Raw genomic sequence first — 25372 nt, forward strand, 5'->3', positions numbered from 1 at the left:
CGATCGAGACAGGACATGTCGCGACAGAGCCTTCCCCCCCCCGCCCCCCAAAGGCTCACCGCGGGCGCAGTCCTCCTCCGGGTCCGGCGGGGCCGCGGGCAGCTGCCGGGGCATGGCGGCCGCCGGGGGGGCGGGGCCGCGCGCGCGCGCCAGCTACGCCCCGCCCACCCGCCACCAGGCCACGCCCACTCCGGGCAAACCACGCCCACTCCAGCTTTGGCCACGCCCCCGCCGCGCCTCCCCTATAAAAGCGCGGCGCGCGCCGGAAGTGACGCGCAGAGCGGAAGCCGGCGGCGCGTGGGGAGGATGCAGGCGGGCGGCGCTGCTGCGGCTGGCGGCGGGGGAGGCTTCGGGCCCGGCCTGGCCGAGGTGGGCCCCTTCGGCTGGTACCCGCCGCCCCTCCGCGCGCCGCTCTTCTGCCCGCCGCCTCCCCCCTGGGAGCCCGCCTTCTGGCCGCCGCCGCACGATGGATACGCCCCACCGCCGCCGCCGTGGTACCCGCCCGCCTACCGGGAGCCCCCGCGGGGGCCGCATGCTGGTGAGGGGGCGTTGAGGGTGGTGGGGGGGAGCCAGCGCCGCGGCCGCACCTCGGTCCCTCCCCGTTCCAGGCCCTCAGATGAGGTGCACGTGGGTTTTGCCTGCTGTGCCTGACGCCTCCCCCTTTTCTCCTTCCTTTTTTTTTTTAAGGTGGGAATGGTAGTTTTCCTCACGACTGGCAAGGAGAGCAAGCGCCCGCGTTCTGTAAGCGGTCTTCGGGTGGAAATGCTAAGCAGAAGGTAAGGATGGGCGGTGGGTTGGGCTGTGTGACCTCCTACAGGGGTCGCTTCTAATCTTTGCTGTTGTGTGAGTCTGGTGGTGGCAGCCACGTGGGGCTTGTCTTCGTGGGCACCTGTGTCTTCTTTTCAATACGCTATCACCAAAGAAGCATGGAAAGTAGGTTGCAGGAGGCAATTCTCCATGTTTACTCTGCTCTCATGAGACTCCACCTGGAGCACTGTGTTCAGCTCCAGGACCCCCAGCACAAGAAGGACATGGATGTACGGGAGTGAACCCAGAGGAGGGGACGAGGTTGATCAAGGCACTGAAGCATGTCTCTTTTAAAAACAGGCTGCAGGAGTTGGGCTTGTTCAGAGACTTTTGGGGAGTGTAGTGACAGCAAGGGGAAGCTAAATAAGGGTACGCTTTGATTTGACATCAGGATGAAATTCACCACTGTGAGGCTGGTGAGGCCCTGGCACAGGTTGCCCAGAGAAGCTGTGGCTGCCCCATCCCTGGAGGTGCTCAAGGCCAGGCTGGATGGGGCTTTGGGCAACCTGGGCTGGTGGGAGGTGTCCCTGCCCATGGCAGGGGGCTGGAACTCTGTGGGCTTTAAGGCCTTTTCCAACTCATTCCATGAATCTGCTTGCAAATCCTGAGCCCAATGAAGAAATGGCATATCCGTAACATTCTAAAACAGGTAGAGTCCATAAAAGCCCTTACTGTGGTGATGTTCAGTTGTATAAGTTACATTACTGGTCCCCTGTGTTTTCAGCCTGATCCCACTGCTGTGTATGGTGGGAGAGGGAAGGATCTCTGCTGCCCCCTGAGCTCTTGTCGCCTGTCATGTGAGAGCAGCCATGGACTGCCTAGATGGCTAGGAGACTTGGGCTATACCCTGTCCTTCTTTCAGCTGCTGATGAATCTGTGTCTGCCTTACATGTTTGCATAAGTGATAACTGAAAGGAAGTTGGTGAAGGTGGTGGAAAGGACTGAGTGCAGCATGCTTTGTTTGGAAGATGAGAGACTTGAACTTCGACTTGTGTTGTTTTAGATGCTCTGAAGCATGTTTGAATGATTACATGTGAAATATGTAAATAATTTCTAATTAAAAATGGGAATGTCTTACTGTCTTTTGACTACTGTCCTGATATGTTATCTTCCCAGAATAAAAAGAAAAAGGAGCCAGTTTTCTCCCACTACTGCGATACCTGTGACCGTGGCTATAAAAACCAGGAGAAGTATGATGAACATGTTTCACAACATACACAGGTTGATGAGCTTGGCTTGTTTTCTTTACACTTTGATTTTTGATTTCATGCCTAAGTAGATAGCTGCAGCCGTGCTTTGAATGGGAGACTTAGCAAAGACTCCTGAGCTATAAGAAGCCCCGGTATGAGACTTTTTTTCTGATCCCTGTCATGGGGGAGCTCTCAGTTTGGTTTTATTGCTAAACTCACTCTAATGTCATTCTCATGAGTCATTGCTAATTCCTCTCAGTGCTATGAATTACGTCAGTGATATCAGTGTAGCATGTTAAAAACCTGTGTGAAAATGCTGTACAGGAGAAGCACTTTAAAAATGAGTTCCTTTATTGCGAAGAAGTAATAAAATAAGAAACTTGACAGCCTTGCAAATCTTTCTCATATTTTAACTTTGTATTTTCTCCAGTTACCAGTAATGTTGGCTTCACTGGCTATTCAAAAACCACATGGAAGTTACAAGTATACTAACACTAACTGTTTTTAATCATGTCCGTTGGAGTTGTGGCTTACGCTCTGTGCAATTAGCTGTGCAATCATCTGGCACTGACTCTGACCTTTGCCTAAATGCTTGCTCTGATTTGCTTGCATAAAGTGTTGTTGTATCTTAAGTTCACCTGTTTCCTTTATCTTGCAGTGCACAGAAGAAGGCTGCAATTTCAATGCCCACGAGAAGTTGGTTCAGATTCACTGGAAGAATGTAGGTATCCCGGCTGGCCCTAAAATACAGATCTGTACACTCTTCCCATCTGCCCTTATCATTCTTCTGGGGCTTTGTCATTGTCTGGAATGACAACGTAGCACCTCTGAGTTGAATCTGTTATAGGGATCTTACAAATAAGAATATTCAATACTTTTTCTAATGGATTCCTTCTGTGATTGCTGTCTTCAGCCTCAGCATTACCGGAGACAAAAGCAGTGTGATGCTGATATAATTGGTAGCATGTTGCTTTTTTTTCTTCTTATCCCCCTTAAAAGACCTGTGAAATTCTTCTGCAGGTACATGGACCTGGTGCTAAAAGAATAAAATTAGATAGTCCGGAAGAGATTGCTAAATGGAGAGAAGAAAGAAAAAAGTGAGTATTGTGACCTGTGAACTTGTTTTATGTATGTAGCATGAGTGGTAACTGGATGGCACCTGAAGGACAGTAGGCAGCTTTGTTTGGCTCTGCAGAACTCCTGAGGTACCACCCTGTGCCAGGAGGGTGCTGGCTGCATACAGATGGGTTGGGTGGATGTAGTAGAAAGCCAGGCAGGCACTGAGGTTCCCCAAATGTTTGATTTGGGTGCCCCAGGTTAGGTGGACGATCCATTCCTTTCCTGATCAGAGACACTTATGTCAGAAGAGTGTTGTGTGCGCGTGTTAATAGCTGAGAAATCTGCAGCTGTTTTACTGACTCCACTTGTAACATATTCCCCTGTGTGCAAACTTTCACAGTTGGAGTCATTTCAGTAGATCCTGTTAGGGAGTTCTAACTTTCTAGACATTCCTGCATTGCTTGACACTTCTCATGGAAAAAAATCCATGAATGGTACCTCAAGCAGTCTGACTTGTGTTGTAGCTGGGATACCAGGTTAGGGTCACGTGGAAGTGCTACTTCTCATTTTACATTCTGTGATGTGAGTGGTGTAACTTTTTTTTTTTTTAACACTTCAGTGCTGCTAAATAAATCTTTGTACTTTCAAAGACCTTATTAGTGGCTTTTTCATCTCCTTTACTGTGAAAAAGTCTGATCTTCAGCTGATGAAAGATGATGCAGGTTTTCCTCACTTCTGTCCCTGACTTGAATCCAGTCTTGTGAGTGAGCAGTACGTGGGTTTGCTTCCATGGGCAGGAGTCTTGTATGCGCAGTGGGAAGTGACAGAAATTACATCAAGTTCACTGATGATCAACTTTTACATTCTATTGGTGGTTTGTTTAAATGAAAATAACCTGCTGTATGTGTTTTCCTCTCAAAAAAGATATCAAGCAATTCTCTTTGTTTCCAGATCAAGAAAAGCTGTTAAATAAAAGTTTCTTCTGTGCTTAAAATGCCTTAGTTAACAGTACTGGCATTGCTTGTGGTCTGTGCAAGTCCACGTTTGGTGTTAAATGAGTTATTGTTCCAAGGCTTCCTTCAAAATGTACTTCAAAAAAATAGCCCATCCCTGTCTTTTTATTTTTGTTCTAAATGTCTTGGGAGGAGAGAAAAACACTTCAAGTCTATTTCTTACAGTGTCCTTAGGTTTCTGTCTTGGAACTACTGTAATGAAACTAGGTCTGGGCCTCAAGGGAGAAGTGAATAGTTGCATGTATTGTCCCTTCATTTTCAACTTATTTCTCAACTTGTGTGCTTTGGGATGGTGTAGGAGAGTGGCTGGTGCTAAGGTGTGAGCTTTGAAGTGGTGCTCAAGGTGTGTGAGCACATGCTGTACCATGTACTAGGACAGCAGGGAAGCAGGAATTGAACATACAATCATGTTTTATGTCCTGTTTGTTTGGGGATTGGGTGCTGCGACCCAAGGCCATGGTTAACGAAGGATGATGCTCTGCCTGAGAATATCTGTTCTCTTCCTAGAGACTCTGTTAGGTACTGTTTTTTATTACAGGTGAGTGTGATTTGGCTGTGGTACAAGGTTGCAAGCTTCTTGTTCTGTGTGGGACGATAAAACAAATGGAAATGACTTAGTGTACAAGGAAAAAGGCAGCATGTGATGGGAGCCTTCTGAACCACGGCCACTAGATGGAGCAGTGCGGCGGCTTAATTTGGTACTTCTGCTGCTGTGCAGGCTTCTTTGCTATAAGCGATGTGTGTGGAATGACTGCCTGGGTGGCTTGTGTTACTCTTTGCACAGCGAGGAAGCTGTCCCAACTTTCTCTTTAAAAGCAAAGGAAGCTTTTGTGAGGCATTAATTGGGTCTCCAGCAAAGCAGCGGCTTCGCACTGAAGACCTGTTGTTGACTGGCAGTAAATGCATAGTAAAGAAAAGGGGGGTGCCAGAGGGAGTCTGAACTAGTAGGCAGCTTCTGTTTGTGGTCAAAGGAGAAATCCTTTTTCTTTCTAGAAGCTCTAGTCAGAGCTAAGAATAAATCATCACAAGCTAGTTAGAAACAAACTACTAATGACATAAAAAGATCCAATGTGCTTATTTCCATGTTGCATCCCTAACACTTCTGTCTTGCTTGTTCTTTCAGCTGTCATAAAATTGAGATTTTCTCTTTAGTCAGCTGTTGTGCTGCTCAGTTGTCTCTTGCTAACATCTATTGGAAGGAGGCTGTGTTTACAGTGCAGCATTACTCATGATGAGGAAAGGGAAAGGGGCAAGCTGGTAATGAGTGAGTATCTCTGCACTAAGCATGCCAGGTCAGAATGCTCTTTCCCACTCTTTCTATAGGATGCCCTGGTTGCTGTTTCAGTCTGTCTCTACCTAAAAGGCTTTTTAATGGCTTTTGGCCTACTGAACCTGGTAAGGCAGGCAATCTGAAGTTAAATGGGCAGCGATAGAGACAAAATTGTACAGGATCTAATGGTTTTTCTGTTTTGCAGACAACTGGTTGTGGAGTCAGACATTGGCTTCGGTGATTACAATTGCTTTTCTTGTTCTGATTTGTCCTGTCTGCTGTAACTGCTGGGAAATGTGCTGTCTTCAGCACTCTTAAATGCAAGCTTAGGAGGAATTACCAGCAGTGCATTTCCTTAGTGTGTCAGAATGTGGCATTGCTGTCTTCCATTCTTTCCAAGTGAAATCTGAGTCCTGGTAGGCCAGCTGTTTTCTCAGGAAGAACTGGTTAGAAAGGTTATCAGAAAATATGACAAAGCTGCTCTGATGCTGAAGCAAATAATTAAATATATTTCTTTTTTAGGTTCTAATATAGCACCGGATGACTTTATCTTGTGTATTGCTTCTAAATTCTGCCTGCCTGCCTTGCGTTTTATAATCTGCTGGGTTTTGGTCCAGTTCAGGAAATAAAGCAGTCCAAGCCTGCAATTTATCTGATAGGCTGAGCATGTGCTTAATGAACAAGGGCTGGTGCTGTCAGCCAAACCACTTCTTATTAGTTTGTGATCCTCTAGCTGAATAATGATAGTTCTAGAACAGCTTGGCATCCTCCCTGGTGGTGCTTTCATAGTAGTTAAATACATAATAAGGAAAATGAATTATTAGGGCCTGATAAAGCTAAAGACAAAGCCAAGTGGATTGAATGCGTTGTTAGATTAAGGTGGATGTGGATGGGATAAGTACTTTGGATTGCTGCTGTGCACCAGTAATAAAACTGCCTCATGGTGAAATCACCTTGGAGATGCAGTGCCTGATAAAACGCCTGGGAGTCTTGGAAGGGGATTTCATCAGCTCCCTCAAATTCAATTTGAATTCCTCAAATTCAGTGCAAAGTGCTGTAGAAACAGCTCAGGTCTGTTTTCAGCTAGACATTGGCAAAGCTTTTTTTTTTGCCCAGTGCTTCCTTAGAGCAAGTTTATGTGGACAAGATGGAGTATGCTGGGCTATGAGTGCAGTAGCCAACATCATACATGATTCATTTACTGAAAAATCATCATTTGATAAGGCACACTGAGTTAGTTATACTTCACTATTAACATTTTCTGTCCCTGGAGGATTAGAGTATCCTCTACCTGAATATAATTTTGTTGGTGCAGATGTAGTCTTAGCCTTTGAGTTTTCTAGTGTTACCTTGACACCTTCTGCTGAAAAACTTCTATGCGGTTATAGAAGCATCTTTGGGTGGAACCTGCAGCTGTTACGAAATGCGGCTGCTGCCTTGGGCAGTACTGACTTCTGTCAAAACTGTCTGTCCATCAGGGCCTGGTTTAACTCCCTCTTACAAGAAGTCACTGGGATTTGTAAAGGCTTTGTGTTGACTGACGAGGCTTTCTGTAGTCAAGCTGTGACAAGCTGTTTACAGGAGCTGGGTGCTGGGTTACTTCTCTTTCAGTGGTGCCTGTAGCTAACATTTTAGGAACCACATCTCCCTGGGGGAGGAGGGCATACCTTCAGAGAAGGATATAAACCTGGGTCAGCTCATCAGATACTATCACATAGCCCTTTATCTGGAGGCACTGAGCATGGGCCCTTCATTCTGCGTTGTCACACATCGTTCAGGAGCAGTCTTCATAAATTTAGCCTTCCTGAATAAGAACTCTATCAAAAATTTTTTCTGGCCTATCTTGAGTATTTACTAGCTGTTCTTGTTGATTTTTTTTTGTAAACCATGGGGCTCCACTATGTAGTTGTGCCTCAAGACCAGGTATCAGCCTCCACTTTGGGATGACGTGGATCTTGCTGCCTCCTTGGAGGGATCTAGCTGCTGCGATATGCTTGTACATGTAATAACAAAGCAAGGTAAAGATAATGAGTAAAATGCTGTTGAACCTCTCAGTCCAAGTTGGAGAAGATAATCAGTACAGGTGCTATCAGATGTACTTTTGCAGGAACACTGAGCCTTCAAATTTGAGCTTTCTACAGCTGTTAGCTCCTGTCTGTCAACTGAAGAGGCTTTCTGAGAGAAGTTTGTCTGTCTTGGCACTGAATCTTGAACTGAAAGCATTCACGGAGTCCTTTATGGTGGCTCAGTGGAGGGAGTGGTAACTCAGAGGAATGAGAGTGGGAGGCAGTTGTGTCTCAAACCACGTTTTGAGAGCGTGTCTGAATATGTCGTTAATCAGCATAACTGCAGGAGCACTTGGAAGACACTTTATTCCTCTAGAATCAAGGGTCTTCCCATATGTCCTCTTAAAAGAATAAAAATGTGCCTAAGACAAGCTTGGGGTTCTTCTGGGCATAGTTAACTCATTTAAAGAGCACTTTTCCTGTGGGCCTTAACTCATGTGAAGGAAAACATCTTCAGTTTTATCCTAAAACTGGAGAGCTGCCAAGCACAGGGGTCTTTGAATGTAAAACTCTCAAGATTAAATAATTCATTCCACACCTGCTGTTTGCTGGGAGTTTTATAATGTGGATGAAGGAGTGTAGCTAATGGGGAAGAACAGAAGAGACATGTCCCTGTGCTCATTTGAGCTGTGTGGTGGATTTCTGGGAGAAATCCAATGAAAATAGACTTTGACAGCCCATACTCAAATCCTCTTGAACGAGACAAGTTCTGTTTAGGTGTGTCTTAGAAAATACTTTTCATCTTTTTCTCTTGGTATGTGGTTGAAGCTGTCTTCCATCAGTGTGAAGCAGAATGTTCTTGCTGTAAAACGGAGGAGATGCATGTGATAAGATTCAATAATTAAAGCTAGGTGTCCTTTTTGATAGCTACATTTATAGTAAGGAGCTGTTTGAAAATGGAATAACACAACTTAATAGACTTATCAAATATTGATACTCTGTGGTGTTCTCCAGAGATGGGTGGGGGTGTTTCCCATTTCCTACCTTTATCTCAAAGCGCAGGGATTTAGCTAACTGGTGTTTACAGAGCAGCCAGTTAAGGCTCTGACAGCAATTTACAGGAGGCCTTGCATGTTAGAACCGGTGTGGTGTTCATCTGCAGGGAGGAATGGTGAGGGGGGTGGGGAGTAGGAAGAGAGGGGTGGTTTGTGAGATGATTATAACAGTAGGTTTGTTTTCTTTGTCTGCATGACTTAGCAATTCTTGAAACTGGAAGAAAAAGGGGCAGTAATATTGTTGTAATAGACGTCAGTGTGCAAACCCCATAGTGAGGAAGCTTGTAGGTTTTTTCTTTAGCTATCCTATTAACGGAATTGTTTGCACTCAGAAGCTGTTCTTGCAAACTTTTTTGCAGAAGAGTCCGGCTGTCCTTTTGCTAAAGGAATGTTATACCCCAGGATCCCTCAAATATTCCAATTAAAGCACCATAAAGTGAAATTGCAGGACTAAATTATGCCCTGTTGTGCGTAGGAGCAGGCTGAGGGACCAAAAGCATGACTGTACTGTTTGTAGCTCGTTTGTTTATGTAAATCTAACAATACCAATTTATGGGATTTCTTGGTATTGATTTAAGTAAGTGTAACTACTCACGCTGCTTTTCCTTGCTGTGCCTTTTGAAGGAGGAAGCGGGCTGCTGCCTTTCCATGAAACACCTTAAAAATCTCTTATGCTTATAGAGGATGTTGGTTTGATAAAGGGTAAATTGACCAGCTATGGTAAACATCTGAAGAACAAATGTTTTTTTTTCTCCTAGAAATTTTCCTACATTAGCGAACATTGAGAAGAAGAAGGTGTTGCAGATGGAGAAGGAAGAAAGGGGAGAAGTTCTGACTACCCCACAGTTTGGGTAAGCATTTCAAAACAAAGCTGTTACTTCTGAGCTCAGGAAGAGGAAGGTATGCTCTCTTACTGTGGTGTCCAAGTACTCAGTGCATTCACTGTTCACACCATCTAGCTGACTTTAGCAGGGGACAGGCCACTTGACAAATTGCAGATGTAATGTTCCTCTTGTTTACAGTGCTTCGCAGTCCACTTCAGTGAAATTAAACAATAATTGGTCTAGAAACCTGATGTTCTTGCTGAATTCTGCACTCCGGCTTGTTTGAGAAAAGCCCATTCTAGCAGCCATTTGTTAGATCACCCTAACCTTGGTTTCTTAGAAAGAAATAATGGGGATGGAACGTAATGAATCTAGTGGTCTAATCCTTTTATGCCTGAAAATGACCCAGGGAGGCTTTAGGAGTGGATTTGGCTTCTTAGCGCTCTACTTTCAGATGATAAATCAAACTTTAAGTGAAGAGCAGAGAAAGAATTAACTGTTTTCATAGCTTAAGCAGCGCTTTTGTTGCTTTTTTTTTCTTTTACCCTCCATCTTCATTATCTACCTTCTACCTTTTGTTATGGGCCTAGTCTTTGGTCCTCTTGCATTTTTGTCTCCTTGATAGTGTGAATTACTTCTCACTTCATTTTTATTATTACTTCATTTTCTGCTCTCCGCAATGTCAGTGTTACATGGAAACAGCTCCATTAGCTCTGCTTTAGGGCCTGTGGAAAGACTTTTAGATAACCTAGGAGTGGTGGATTGTTGGTTTACTTGTTTATACTGGAATGACTGGGCCAGAATGCAGGAGTGGACCTACTTTGAAGGGACTCTTGCTAAATTACATTTGACTTTTTTCATCTCCTTGAAAAAAAAAACTTTATACTAGCCTCACACAAACCCTATCCTGCACTAGTTCACCTTATTTAAAATTGTTAATTTGTTAAAGATAAAAGTGCAAAATAATTTGCACAGCTGCCTTTTATGAAGGAAAGGCTTATAAAAGACTGAAATAACATCTTTTTCTTCCTTTAGAAGATCAAAAAGGTGCGGGAGGGACCAAAGCTACAAATGTGGAATTATGTTTGGAGATTCTTCTAAGCAGGGATGAGTTTTGCTTGTCAGAGTAATAAACTGTGTGGTGTCTACAGGTTTATTCGGTAACTCTCGTAGCTCTTCTAGTGAACTGTGAGTCAGAGACCATATGTAGTGTTAAATGTCAGTCAGAAATTCCATGCTTATCTATTAGATGTGTCAGGAACTTTATAGCTGGAAAATTGTTAGGGAGGAAAAAAGCCCTAAAAACCACTGGTTGCTGTTTGCTTCCACTTTGTGACTTTTTACCTCTGGTTGATTTTAGAAACTAATTTGGTATTTTTTTCCCCTGAACTGCTAGCCCTGTCTGCTTCATCTGCTGTCCAAAAACCTGTCGTTTCTGCTTGGTGTATCAACAGGAAAGATTCTGGAATTGGTGCTTATCTGGCAAACTTACTGATGCACGAGGCAAAAATAGAATAGAGCTTGTTCTCTGCAAGCTGTACTATTAAAGCAAATAGCTAAGGAAGATTTAGAAAGGATTAGATACTTAACACTTCTGCAGCACTTTCCATTTGTGGTTCTCTGAAGTGCTTTACAACTGCTAATTCTCAGCATCCCTGCGTGTGAGATTAGAGATGCAGAAGGACCACTTCGGCAGTCTGTGTGGTGTCTCACAACAGCTAATTAATAGAGCGTGGCTCTTCCACCCCTTTGAATGGGAAGTGAGAGTACAGCTTGCAGTAGAGGAAGGCAGATGCCAGGCTGAGGTTTGGGATATTTGTGACCTTGGGGCTTCCTCCTGGGTGTTTGGGGCCTCAGGGGAATCCAAGGTGTTTTTTAAACCCTTGGCCAAGGATGGAATGTCTAATTGAGCCTATATGTGCTCAGTAGCATCTGTTTTACAACAATATCCTCAACGTGGAGCCCTGTTGGACAATTCAAGAATGCAGTTTGGTCTTAAACAGAGGTGAGTTATGGGAGATAACATCAGCCTGATGTTGTGGATGAGAGACTGATGCACAGGAGGCTTCTCTTGAATCATAGGAGAGCTAAGGTGGGTAATGTTTCCAGTGATGGCTGAGAAATCAGTGCTAGACAGTCAAGAAATGACTGGAGAACTGAGTGTTTTGTCATGATATAAAGCAGTTTTGAATGCTGTGCCTGGTCCTGTTCTCCTTTCAAGAAGAGCTTACAACTGGGAAGTTGTGGAAGAGGGAAACATGAGTTACACATGGAAATGCTTCTGTGCAAATGGAGGTGGGTAGCTTAGAAGGTTTGTATCACAAAAGAAAACTTGCATTGGTGTGAAGAGGTAAATAGAACAGTTAGTGTTTCTTCTAACTCCAGGGAGAGTAGTTATCAAATGCCCATTTTATTCATCAGAATGAAAACCAGAGGAAGCTTTTTTTCACAACATTTAGCACCTCTCTGCAAGTCTTTGGGAAATAGAAAGTTTTACACAGCACCCCACAGCACAACACAAAACTGTCAGTGTCTTGTGAGCATCTCTGGTTGGAGAGGGTCCCTAAGCAATCAGCTTCTGAACACTGGAAAAAGATGAGAAATGTCCCTACTTGTGAGGGAAGGAAGAGCACAAAAAAACAGATCTTCTGCTGGTTGCTTATCAGTGACAAGGTGCAAGGTTAGAAATGTACCTTTGGGGCTGTCCTTCAAGATAAACGGCTCAAGAACCAGGGAGAAGTGTCAGGAAGAAGCTCTTGACCAAGCATGGTGTTACGCAGTTGACTAGGGCTAACTCAGAGGCCCTAGCTAACAGGATCTCTGCTATGCTGTTGGTGAGACTGAGGGAGAGAGTGCTGAGCCAAATCAACCATGGGACTCATTCAGGATTGTCAGATCTGTCTTTCGTGGTTGTTTTTGTTACTTGAAAATAAGTATCTTCAGGAGGCTTACATTTTCATTTCTATATTTGCTTTTCTGATGTAACACCCATTCTGTCTGTAGATTGAGTTATTCTGTCCAGGTTTGTCTTCCTACAAACACGTTTAGAAGACAAGTGGAATTAGCATGCTGTTCTCATCCTATAGTTCTGTAGTTTGCTTTAAACCTTGCTGTCCTGATGGAAGCTTTCCTTCTTTTTCTACCAGAGATGAATGGCCTGTTAGCTAGATGCAAGTCACTGAAATTAATTCTTCACTGAGCTGTAACTGGAAAAAGAATTCAGAACTGGAAGTACGCTAACAGTAGATGCCTACCCTCTAATTCCACATATGCTCTGCCTGTTTTCAGTGACTTCATTGTTTAAGTGCAGTGAATGTTTATTGATGTTTTAATTTGAAATGAAAACACTGTCTTCACATGATAGGTGATCAAGGAGCTTGCTTAGCCCTTTGCCTTTGTTAAAAGATAAAATTCATCAACTTCAAACTCTTCACTAAGGTTCCAGCTTGGTCACATCCTGCCAGTGAGATGGTTTGTGTCTGCGTGTGTGGTCAGGTTGTCATTTCTGTGAACTTCCTTTCTCTCTTCCAGCAAGATGAAGGGGATGTGGAAAGCTGAAGATGAGAGGCCTGGGCAGCAAGGAAGGCAGAGGAGGAAACAGAAGCGCCAGTTCTGGAAGAAATTTAAGAAAAACGGTGGTGATGATAAGGTACCATCACAAATAAATCAAAACGAAGCTAATGGACCGGAGAACAGCGCGTGTGAGAAAGAACAGGAAAAGCAGCCTGTTTTGGAGGCTCAGCCATGCATGAAGGACGTGGACCCTCTCAGTCTTCTGGCAAACAGTGATGTTGGTAAGATGAAAAACTTTATGTAGCACTGCTTAAGTTATTACTAACCTCTTGTGCAGCTAGCAGCTTCTGGGGAGAATTGGGATTTAAAAAATAATAAACACACCACACAAACTTAGTCCTTGATGGAAAGAGGGCTAATTGGGCATGTTTATTATAAATTCTTTTCGTAGAAAACTAATGAAAGGCTTTCCAGTAAGCTTGGACAATAATACTACAGAGCCTGTTGTCATACTTCTCGTTATTAACAAAAAAGTCCAGTTTTGTGGCTAAAATAATTCCAGGGTCAGTAGGGTCAAAAATTTATAACTTTGAATGTAGGCCAACATCCCAGTGTCTGAAAGCTGGGTTTAGAACTTTTATCTGGAGACTTCTGTATAGATGTATTGATTCAGGACGTGGTCTTCTAAGAGAACTCAGTGAATGTTGTGGAGTGGGTCTGTGTTTTATCTAAAGGAAACGGGGTAAATCTTGCAGTTCAGGCAGCTTCTGCCCTACTTTCCTGTTACAGGCTTAGTTGGTGAAGAACCTAAAATCCAAAGTCAATGAAGAAGGTGAAAAGTTCTGATTTAGAAAAGCTGACACAATGTTTAAGATGCTGACAGCATTAAGAACTTCTTCATAAGATTGCTTGCAAGCCAAGTTAATCATATAAACACAGGGAAGATCTAGCAAGTTATTCTGAAGTGTTTTTGCTTGAAGCATCAGATTTCTTTTATCAGAAACATCTTAATTTGAAGAGGGGAGACGGGAAGTAGGAGTGTCTTGAATATGAAAAATATCCATGCTGGATATTTATCTTGGCTTCACATTTCCAAATACATTACTAGCTTTAAATCAATATTTAGCTATCAAATTGAAGAGGGTTTCTGGGCTCTTAAGGGAGCACCTCTATTCTATTTTTGTTAAAAACAAATACTTGACCATAATCTTACTCTATCCATAACCTCCAGAGATAAGGAATCGTTTTTTTATTCAAAACACTTAGGGAAGGGCAGCAAAGGGAAAATAATTTGAGCCTTAGGGAATTGATATCAGTAATTTTGGGAAGGAGACCATAGGGATTGGCATCAGTAAATGGAACAGTGTTGAAGACAATGTATAGAAATGTCTGTACACTTGGTGGTTTGGTGCTTGTCCTTGGTCTGAGCTAGATTTCATAGGAAGATACAAGTTTTTTTGCTGTGGTGTTCAGGAAGGTGGAAACTGACTGGGAGACTAGCTGCCTATGTTTTGGGGGTGAAGAGGAGTCTCATGAGCTAGGCACAATGGTAGGGGAGAAATAATAGCATCTGAATTAAGGTACTGGAAGTTTGTCCTGCTAGGCAGGGCGTTTTGGAACCATCAAGCAGTGTGACAACAATCATTTTTAAAGACTATTTAATATCCCTTTGTGTCCTTTAACACTGAGAGCATGAAAACAATGTCTTGCCTTCTATGAGTTAAATCATTTAAAATGACATTAAAATGCAGTCATTTTCCCCTTTAATTTCAGTTTTTGCTAAGTTATCTAGCTTGTTCTTGATATGTTCCATATGTGTATATTTTCTGAAGTATTGCTGCTTACTTTTTTTCATGAGCATGTTTTGTTTTCCCTGTGCTGGCAGCAGTATAAACTCCACTGATTCAACTATTTATAATATAGTCAGCGATGATGTAGTGCTCTTAGAATATGGCAAGTAAGCTGGCTTATACTCTATTTTTAGCAGTAGGGCTAGCATGCATCCCCTGGAAAGACTTCAGATGCTGAGTTTCTCCTCTGGAAAACATAATCTCCAATTAGTGGGAACAAGAGCTCAGCATCCCTGTGCGATGTGTTTATTCCACTAATCTCGGTTAGTTGGGAGACAAGGGGTGATCAAATAGAACTGCATTTCTCCCCAGCATCTGTGTTTTGCTTAATGATAGAAATTTGAATTATAGCAAAGTACAGCTAGTAACTTCTGGTATAATAGGTAGAAAAGGAATGTGTTATCACACATTATTAAAAGCAGTTGAATTTTTATACAGTTAAGTAGAACAAACATTTTCTTTTAAAATCATACCACTGAAGGCCGTGATTTTGCTGTATAGAAACATTTTGTTGGAGTATTTAGAGCTTTCAAACAGCAGCAGCCCTTTCTCTAAAGGCAATGCCTTTTTTGCATAATGCATTGACTGAAGTTCTATTCCTTAGCTGGTTCCTTCAAAGCTAAGGTAATTGAATGAGATGAAGAAAAGGACACTTTTCTCCTGATTTATAAACAGAAATAAGGTAAGAAGATCAGCCTGTCAAGTCTAAAACTGACCTGGAACAGTCAATTCTATTCAGTAGTTCATAATGCATCCTCCAAGGGTAGTACTGTCAAATAGAGAATGTACTGCAGCAAGTGTCTTCCTAATTAGCCAAGAAGCAAAGAAGTTTGTCACTTTTAACAGTTTGTACAAACTGATTTTTGCATATTCATTAACTTATTCATTAATTCATTTTTCATTTCATGTGGCTAGGTGGTTTTTAAGCTTAGTGTAAAAAAAAAAAAGGCATCTGACCCCAGTGTGCACTTCAGTTTGAATGTGATAGGAGTAAAGAGCAGCTATGAATCAACATAATTTGGAGTAAATGTCAGAGCTTTACAATTGCTTAAATTTATGTGAATGCAGTATGTTCTGGTAGGAAAACGCACTGCATTTCCCTGAACTTCCAGTGTGTTTGGGAGTTGACATGACTACTAAACTAAAGAGAATCAACCTCTCAGAAAATGTATGGAGTAAAAAGAGGCAGATAAATACACAGGTGTTTATCTAAAGCTACTTATCTGAAGTTGTTCTAGCATACAACATGAGCTCCAATAAATCAAGTTGACAATTGTTGATATATTAGAAGAAAATAGCCAAACACTTGTGATTTAAAAATAAAGATCTCAAAAGTGTTTATTACAGCATATCTGCTTACAAAGTATCGGGCAGCTTTCCTGTGGGGTGTGATATTCAAGTTTAAACAGATGGGGGGCAGGAGAGGGCACAACTTCCTTGTGAAAATAAGACTGCAACCAGGCTTTTCCTAGTAGCCATTTCATCACTTTTGTGCTTCTTGCCTCTTTTTTGCCTTCCTGGTATTCTTTTTTTGGAGCAGTAATATTACAGTAAGGCTGCAGTACCTCACTTACTCATGCATATCCATAATGCTCTTGGGGATTTAAGTATCAGCCTGAAGTCCTGCTGAAAACATATTTGTTTAATTTGTGGCGTAGGCCCTAAAATGTCCCTTATGAAGTCTTTTTACTGTCCAAGAATTTTTGTTGCTCGTGCTTTGCATGAGGCTAACTGTTGTTGTGAAATTATTGGCTTTCTGAATCCCCACCCCTGCCTCCACAGGACTAAATCCAGCGAGACTTCAAAACATATTATGAAATCCTCTTTTTTTCCCCTGAGCTTTATAATAAAACCTGTAATTATGTTTAATATGTGAAGAAAACCCAAGCTGTTGTTTGGGGAATTTGAACTTCACCTTGCTTCTATAGCTTTGCTAACTGTAAATCAGTGGTGAGGAAACTTTTCCAAAGAATATCTGTAGAGAGGAGGCAGGTATGCTCTTTATCAATCCATGGTGTTGAGCAATGGTGCCTATCAGTCTGTCATGATCAGTTAAGGTGGCTGTTCATACAGGAGAACTCGGAAAAATCCCTCTTGGCTTCTCTTCCCCCGCAGAGTCTGACAAGGATGAAGAAGCAGCTGAAGATGGGAAGCTGGGGATGACTGTTGTTCCCAAGCAGGTCACTTCAGCCCTGAGTTCGTTGTCAGCCAACTACGGCAGTGCCTCTGAGAGTGAGCCTGAAGGTGTGTATACGCTCATACTTGGCTGTTCCTTGCCTCTTTTCCTTCACAGTGCTAGTGTAAATTGCAAGCAATAAGTACTCAAAACTTCTCGATAAAGCATAGATGTTGCAGGATAAAATGCAGCTTGTGAACATCAGCCAAACTGTCAATATATTGTAAATTCAGTGGCATTGGCTGCATCTCCAAAACAGCTGCTTATGGAACTGCCTTGATTTTTTTTTGGGTCTGTCTGGCAGTGCTGTAATTCAGAGATGTCTTGTATAAGCTTAAAAATCATCAGATAAAAGTGAAGAGATAAGCTTGGTAAAGGTTATGCACAGGGATGTTTTTGCAGTCTGTGTTGAGATCTCTCCAGCATGCTTTTGGTGGCATGCTGGTACTGGTACAAGTCCTGCATAAAGAAGCAGGGAGGAGTGAAAGCATATGTCATCCTCCTCCCAGTCTGTTTCCCCATTCTTCCTTCCTCCCAGTTTGAGCACTAAATGGGTTACGTTATGGTGTGAGCCATTGCTTGTTCCCAAGTACGGCAATAACTCCTCAAACTCCTCATCTTGGAGAAGTACCCAGACAGAGTGGGGCACTTGTGCAGTCAGCTGGTGCACTGCAAGGACCTTGTCCACTTGGGCTGTGCCACAATCTAATTCCTGGCCTCTTTCTAGCCTTACAGCATACTTCAGAACATCTCAAATAGTGTTTCCTGGAAGATTCAGTGGGTTTCTTCCCCTGCATTGTTTGCCTTTTCTCAGCACTGTGACCTAGGTTGAAGGGTGGATGTAAATTTCTTTGGTTAGGGTGTGTATCATCAAGCTTCCCAAGGCTTTTAGGGGTGTGCTGTTGGGGAGGAGGGAAAGCAGCCTGTCTTGCTTCAAATCATGTTTGAATAGAGCCAAAAAGTGCTGTTACACACTTGCAGTGAACTAATTTCCATGCCCTTAAGGGTTTTTTTCTCAGAAGGCTTCTGGGTTTTGCAGTAAGATCTGCACTCTGTAGTGCTTGGATTTCATGCTTCTCTGAGTGTGTACATCAGCGTATGGCAGAGCTGCTGCTCCTTGTTCTGCAGTTAATTACCATCCCTTTCTTGCCCCAGATGGTCTACCTGAAGTTACAGAGGGCATCCACTGAGCAGGGAATTGAACTTGAGCATTTTCTCCCCTGTGCAGTGACTTCTCTCAGCTGCCAAGCTTGCAGCAAGCTATGCTGTAAAGAGGAAGCAATGTACTTCCACGAGGCACAGCTGAAAATCTTGTTCAACTTCTCAAAGTCAACCACACCTCCCTTCTGGTATATTGAAAAAAAGACAGAAGTATTAAGTATCTCACTGTTCTGTGACTGTTTAGAGAAGATTCTTTGCATTTAAACACCAAAACCAAACAAAACAGAAAAATCCAAGCCAAACAAAAGCCTCCCTTCTTTCAAGTAATCCTCGCATGTTTTTTTACATCAGGTTATGTGAGTAAGAGGAGTACTAACGAGCTGCCAGTGCGTGGGGATATAAGCATGCTAAGTCTAGGAGATAAGTGTTGGTTTTGTTGTGTTTTTTTAGAAGTCTCTGTCAGGATTGCAACAAAAGCTGAGGAAAAACAGGCTGTGCTCAGAAACACGCCTCAAACTCCTGAAGCTCATCAGAATCCAAAGCTGAATCAAGAACATCCAGAATCTGTGGACACAACGTTGAGAACCTCAAATACAAACGCGGGTTCCCCCAGAGGCCCTGATAAACGGGCCAAGAAAACGTTACCTCTCCTTCCAAAGCGTCGCCCCACCCTGCTGGAAATGGTAAGTGTGAGCACTAAAATGATGCCTGCTGCACCAGAGCAGCTCTGTGTGAGTGGTTCTCTACTCTGCAGGAAGTTAGAGCAGCCTGTTAGCTGGAGCAAAGACTTAAAATAGCCAAGGGAGTGTTTCCCTCCAAGTGTAGATGCTGAAACAGACAAACAAATACCCTGGTGTGTGTTCAGGTAATGACTGACCTTGAGCAAGAGGTGACACCTTAATTGCGTGCCTAAAATGAGCTGCACAAAGAATAAGACCTTTCTTCCTACCTCTCCCCTTTCTGTGGTAATACTCTGTAATTTATTTGTATGTGACCCTGTCAGATTGGTGCTGATCCTTCCCCCTTGGTGCCCAGCTTTGCTATTCAGCCACCTGACTGAGGAGACAGCTTCTTCAGCTGCAGTCAGACATCTTCTTAAGGGTGTTGGTGACTTGAACTGCAGAGCTGCAGCCTGCTCATGCATGGATTTCCTTGTAGGCGTGTTTAGACCACTCTGAGGAAGTGATAGCACAGGTGCCTTGAAGAGCAGGCTGTCTCAGAAGGGTCAAAAGATTTGTAGGGGGCAGTTCTGAGGTGTCATCGTTCTGGGTAATGATGTGAAGCACCCTATTTGGAACTCCGGCTTTCTTTGTTAGAGATAAAACCATGCTAAAGCTTTTAGGGCATGTAAGTGCTCAAAGCAATACTGGCCAGGAGTGCAAGAGGAGGTAGGCTGTGCTTGTGATCCTGTGAATAGCCAGCATGAAGCTTCCCTGCCAAAGGAAGACTCTGGGCAGAGCTCAGGAGAAAGCCGGGTGCCACTGACATCAGGGCTCTGATACAGCACAGGATGTTGAGGCAAGAGATACTGGGGAAGGCACATCCCAAGCTGCAGGTCTGAGAGAAATCCCTTGATAGTCCTCTTAGCACATACTGCGTTTGCTGCCAAGAATTAAAGCTGCTAGTGACTGAAAAAGGAAGTGTTTGCCCTTTGTGCAGCTCCCCGAGCACGCAGTTGTCTTTATCTCTTGCTCTTCAAAGTCGTGGGTGATCAAAGCAGTGAAGATTCTGGAAAAAAGTCATATGAAGGTCCTGCATGATGGGAGAGGCATTAGAGATGCTGGCAGAACAAGGAAGTCTGAATTGTAGCTTGCCAGTATAGCCCACTTTTAAAATTGCCCTTTTTTGGCTTTCTAATGTTTAAAATTGTTGTTCAGGGATGTGTGCTGGGGCTGTGAATCACAGAGGGGCGCTTGAGATTTGCAGGTAGGCTTCTGCTGCATGAAAACCTTGAGGAAGCGAGGCTGAAATTTGGTAGTGAATCACCACTGAAAATGTGTCCAAAAAGTGTAGTAGTAGTATGGCTCAGAAAAAGATGTCACCTCAGTGAAATGCTTTTAAAAAAAGAAAAGGAGAGGGGGTAGAAGGTAGGAAAATAGCTGTGGAGATGTCTTGGCACTCATTAGACAGTCAGTTTGGGCACTACTAAGCATGTTTATTATAATCACGCTAACGATGTGTGTTTAGCAATGCTACCAGAATAATAAGGCCCGTGTTGCATTGCTCTTGTTACCTATCAATGCATTTAAAAAATAGGTGGGGTGGTGGTGTCCCACCTGTGCCTTTATCGGGCTGTTTGGGAGCTCAGCATTTTCTCCTGCAGAGAGAATCCCATTACACTGCCCCCTCCCTGCCCTGCTGTGCACCTCCTGCTTGAGGCAGGAGGCTTAGGAAAGCTGGTTACAGGTGCCAGTGCTCGTAATACCTGGTGAGAGCTGCTTGCAACACCTCTTAATAAACCTAAACAAAAATATGTACTGTAAAGGGACTGGTGTAGACCACAAACTCCCAGCAGCAAGCTTCTCTGTGACTTTACAAGCCCAGTTTAAGCTATTAGACCTAGCTTGGTGGAGTATATCCCAAAATAGTTACTGCTGTTTAACTCCCCCCCCCAGTCTAGTAGGTGTTGAAAAATGCCCTTTCTGTGTATTTAAAGTATCTTTCACTCAGGTATTAGCTAATAAAAGATGCATGGGCTATTAAATTACAGATACAGGATAGCCTGCAAAGCTTAAGAGATGCCCACAGACTTGCTACCCTGCTGCCACTGCCCATGGCCTAGAAGGCGTTCTTTAGTTTGGGTGTCTCTTATAGTCCATAATATGAAAATTTCATCATCTGGGTCTACTCTGGGAGATAACTGAGGAGGAAATTCCCAGTAGTTAGGTGTATTCACTGACTTTCTATGCCACCTGAGACTTGTCAGCATGTTCAAGCTGCCTTAGTTCATCAACAGTGCTACATGAGTGGCACTTAAACACATTCATTTTGGGCATTTGAGGGTTTTCATCTGTTTCAGTGGAACATTTGTAAGTAGTATAGGGGCCCTTCTGAGCCTCTCATTGCAGAAGTGGTGTTTGACCATCAGCCTGTGCTGCTGTAGCATCTGCTGCTGCATCCCAAAGGGCAGCTCCCTCCTTGCCTCCTTCCCAGATGCCTCATCTCACCTCTTCTGTGCTGTGCCAGGCCTTCTGCTGACAGTGCACCTCTTACCTTCCTGCACACACCTTGCAAAAGAAAAAAGCTCCATGAAACCGAACTGTGAGTTGCTTCTATTAATCAGATTTGTTTTCTCCTGGGTCTTTTTGTTGCTTTGCAGTTGCTGGCCCAGGACATCCGACACGAAAGGAATGTTATCCTGCAGTGTGTTCGGTACATCGTACGGAACGACGTGTTCGGACTCTTCTTAAAAGCAGAACCCGAAGCTGGAACAGAGACTGGCCAGCCCTCTAAAACTACAGCAGAGACTTTGACAGACAAATGTGATGGATCTGATCGTTCCTGTAGCTCTGACCTTCAGTTAGCAGGAGGAGAAAAAGATGAATTAACAGCCTGTGGTGAGGAAGCACCCGTAGATCAGCCATCACGGATAACTCACCCAGCAGATGAGGAGACGTGGGAAACCCCAGCAATTCAGTGTGAAGAAGCACCGTAGGAGATACCTGTGCTGGACAATAAAGCAAAGGCTCAGCTTTTCTACCCGACACTTCTGAAAGACATCGGTCTAACAAAATAAGGTGTATACTGAGAACTCTTAAAACCATGTTTCTGTTCTGCCAGAGGTTCACATTTCCTTGTGAGAACAGCAGCTGTGCTGGGTAATTGCATTTCCCCATGGCTGGAAAGCAGCAGTGACACAGGGTGAGCTTCCCTAGAGTAGGTGTGGATCCCTGCTTCGGAGCTTCATTGCTCTGTGTGTTTTCCTTTGATGTGGACAGCATCAGTCCATCAACAGAGCCAAAGCAGTGCTAGGGTGGATCCTCCTTGTGTGAAATTCTGGCCTAGAGTGTTTGTGAATATCTGAGTGTCTAAAATTAGCTGAATGTTCCTCTGAAGCGGTACCTGCTGCATTTTTTCATGTTATTGGTCAAGTATAAATGAAGAGACAACTGACCTGGCTCTAAAAGTACTGCTTGCGCCAGGAGTCTCCCCTTCTCTGAACTAATTGAGTTGAGCAGAGAAATAGAAATGAGGGTGCAGACTGATGCAAGATCCTTCTTTTAAAAAAGTATTAAAAAAAAAAAGTAACCACTTAACTGCTTGTGTCACTGCTATATTGATGTTTGACCTCAGGTACCCACTGTTAAATCACAGGCCTTAACTCCTGTTGTTACCAGACAGATTTAACTCCTGAAGCAAGCTCTTGGTGTTGAGAGCTCTAGGTTTAACTTCTCGAAATTTAAAAAGTTCATTAAGAGTTACTTGTTTGTCCCTCTTTAATATACTTGAGGAATTTCTTAGTCTGGAGAAAAGTCTTCCTTGGCACGCTGTTCTGATGTTTGTTATGCTCTTTGTACGTTATCTCATGGCTTTCCATGAATCTTGATACATGAACGGTTGTGAACATGAGGGAAAAAGCAAACCAAAACAAAGCAAACCAATTAGCCAAGGTTTAGAAACGAGTTCAGTCTTAACACTGCATTTGAGTCCTTGTGCAGGTGTTAATTTCACACTGACATGGAAACCGTGTCATGAACATGATCTATTACAAATCCTCCACTTCAAAATGTTTTGCTGCACTTCATCTTCTAGTCATGGTTAAATGTTGGAGATTGATTACCTTCTCAGGGATTGATTTTAGTTGTTTTTTTGGGGTAGGAGTCTAGCCTTCAATTCCACCACCTCAAACAGACTCACGTGGCTCTTTTTTTGTTGTTGGTTAACTGTATTTTGTCCTCTAATTCCTTAACTTTTAACTCGTGCCATACATCTCATCCGTGGCGTATAGAAAATGAGAAATAGCTGAAAACTGTCCCACTGCTCTGCTCTTTGTGTCTACAACTGCATATTGTATCTGTAATGCACTAAATTTATGGAATTACATAAATATCAACACCCTTGTACAAGTTGCGTGTCTCAAGAATGTGTAAATAGACTGGAGCAGTGATCACAAACATATTTCCAGGGCAGATGATTCATTCTTCCCATGATGGTCCCACAAAGCCACCTCAATCACACTGACTTGGGTACAGCTCTCAGATCTTTACTGCCGTGGAAATAGCAGCAGGGGACTCGGCCACAGAGATTTGGCACTCGGGCAGAGCCTGATTTCTGAGGGGATCGGTACCAGCGCTGTCGAACACATGGGTAACAACTGCACACATGCAGGAAAAGGAAACAGAGGTGTTGGAATTGCCATGAAACTGCACTTTAATCAACCCTGAATGTGCTTCTATCCCTGTCGAGTTGATGGCGGAGCTTTCTCTGACTGTATGCTCCGCCCTGTGTAAAAAAAAAAAAAAACTTTAATCTGAATTCTTTATACCATTGTCATAGACTTTAATATTAAACTTTCACATAAAAAAAAAACTGCCAGAAGAAAATCTTTTTTATGGTCTCTCTTTCCTGAGTAAGTAGGTAAGAAGAGTTGGGCTGCTTCTGGGGGTGGTCTGTATAAGGTTGCTGTGTATGCAGCACGGGTCTTAGGAAATAATTGTGGGTTTATCCAAAATTGCTGTTTTCTGAGTGAACCTTTTCTGTCACTTCCTACAGCAGATGCATGGAGATGTGCTACAGGTCTGTTTAAACCCTGGATTGCAGTCATGATCAACAAGTGGAAATTCTCTCTTCTTCCCCACTTTTATTTTCCTCTTCTTCTAGGTCACGTTTGGACTTCATGTCGCCCTTCCTGATGTTCAACTTTGAATTCCTCTGGTTAGGAGAGCTGCCATAATGCCCTTTTTGTTTTTAGGTACAGTTAAATACCTACAGGCTTCTCCTGTCCCTGTGACTTGCCTGTTCTTTCCTGGATTGAAAGGGTTTTGTTTAATCTGTTACATTCAGATACCTCTCTGTGTAAAAAACTTGGTTTTGCATCATGTCAGAAGCAACAAGTGCCTTAAGCTCTCTGTAGCTTTTAACTTTGTTTTTGTGTTGTGACTTTTTTTTTATTTTCCCCCCAACAGCACTGCAAAAAGAAGTCCTCCTCAGGCTTTGTGACTCATTTCAGCTAAAAATATTCCAGTGACAACTTTCACGCTTCTGAGATTTTATTTTTACCTTTCTTCTTTTGTAACTTAGCCACTGAGAGTGTAGCTGTGAGTGCCTAGTTTAAATTCGGTTCCCTTGGGTTTGTTTTTTTTTTTTTTTTAAAACCCATCTCATCAATTGAGAGAACAGTTGAGGGGGGAAAAAAAATCAGATTTTACAGCTCTTCACCCTGTTTTGGTGATGGTGCAATTTAGGCAATCCGGGCTTTACTGTGTGCAAAGTCATGGTATGGTTTGGTGGCTCCTGTCTGAGAGGAGTAAGAGGAGCAAGTGGTGTGTTTTTGTGCTGTCCCAACCAGTATGGCTTGGTCAGGCCTGCTGTTTGCACCTGATTTAGCCTGTTGATGTTGCAACCCTTGCATCAGGAGCACCTGAGGAGGATGGTTTGGGCCCTGTGTGGAAGGGAGGTGCTGGCCCTGCTGTCAGCTCCTCACAGCTGGGTCCCTCTCTACTTCTCTCCTTTGTGTTAATGACTTCACGGCATGACTCGGTTTATTTAGGATTAAGTCATATGGTTTTAGCAGGTCCTGCGTGTTTTGAAGGTGTTGAGGAGCAAATACAAACTATTTGGTCAGGTCATTATGTCAAAGGCAGAAGTTTGGGCTGAAATACTGCAATCCCCAAGCTATCTGCCATATCTGGCCTGCCATGGACCAGTGTCAGCGTGAGGCTGATCTTGAACATCTTTAAGAGCACGTGGGAATTGGGTAAGTTCCTGAGGGCTGGAAGAAATGCAAATGTCACTCCTACCTTCAGGAAGGAGGAGCGGGAGATGGACACAGTTGTCAACCTCATCTTGATGCCAAGGAAGGTGGTGTGGCAGGTAAGCCGGGCAACTCCTTCCAGATATCAGAAGGATGAGAAGGTGTTTGGAATTAGCATGGGTTTATGGAGAAGTGCTCGATCTGCTGGATGGTCTCCTACAAGATGATTTGCTGAGTGGCTGAAGGGAGGTGGATGTTGCCTGCTGTGCCTTTACAAGGTCTTCCTGTGAGCAGAGGCCGGGAGAGCTGGGACTGCTCAGCCTGGAGAAGAGGAGGCTCAGGGGGATCTCCCCCAGGGCTGGGAATCCCCGCAGGGAGGGGGCAAAGAGGCCGCAGCCAGGCTCTGTTCAGGCGTGCCCAGCGCCAGGCCAGGGGCAGTGGGTGCTAAATGAAGCACAGGACATTTCTCTTAAACATAAGAAGCTTTAACTGTGAATTTGATGAATGGCACAGGCTGTCAAGAGTGATGGTGGCA

The 25372-nt window shown here is 43.5% G+C and overlaps 1 protein-coding gene across 1 annotated transcript; it reads left to right on the forward strand.

Annotated features, from left to right (window-relative positions):
* On the forward strand, window positions 1–23038 carry NUFIP1 (nuclear FMR1 interacting protein 1). The gene is made up of 10 exons (XM_068675107.1): window positions 1–538; window positions 688–776; window positions 1924–2028; window positions 2656–2718; window positions 3018–3094; window positions 9159–9251; window positions 12756–13018; window positions 16703–16831; window positions 18375–18607; window positions 21244–23038. Exons 1-10 carry the CDS (start codon window positions 16–18, stop codon window positions 21577–21579), a joined length of 1911 nt encoding a protein of 636 aa, XP_068531208.1. The 5' UTR covers window positions 1–15; the 3' UTR covers window positions 21580–23038.
* The last annotated feature ends 2334 nt before the right edge of the window (window positions 23039–25372 follow it).

The sequence above is a fragment of the Anas acuta genome, chromosome 1 (assembly GCF_963932015.1).
Source record: "Anas acuta chromosome 1, bAnaAcu1.1, whole genome shotgun sequence".
NCBI lineage: Eukaryota > Metazoa > Chordata > Aves > Anseriformes > Anatidae > Anas > Anas acuta.

What these genes read in the sequence shown, in the direction of transcription:
- NUFIP1 (XM_068675107.1), top strand. Translation starts at nt 16, where the DNA reads ATGTCGCGACAGAGCCTTCCCCCCCCCGCCCCCCAAAGGCTCACCGCG. An exon ending in TTCAGATTCACTGGAAGAAT is followed by an intron (nt 2,719 to 3,017) that starts GTAGGTATCCCG and finishes ATTCTTCTGCAG; the next exon opens with GTACATGGACCTGGTGCTAA. An exon ending in GCCCCACCCTGCTGGAAATG is followed by an intron (nt 18,608 to 21,243) that starts GTAAGTGTGAGC and finishes GTTGCTTTGCAG; the next exon opens with TTGCTGGCCCAGGACATCCG.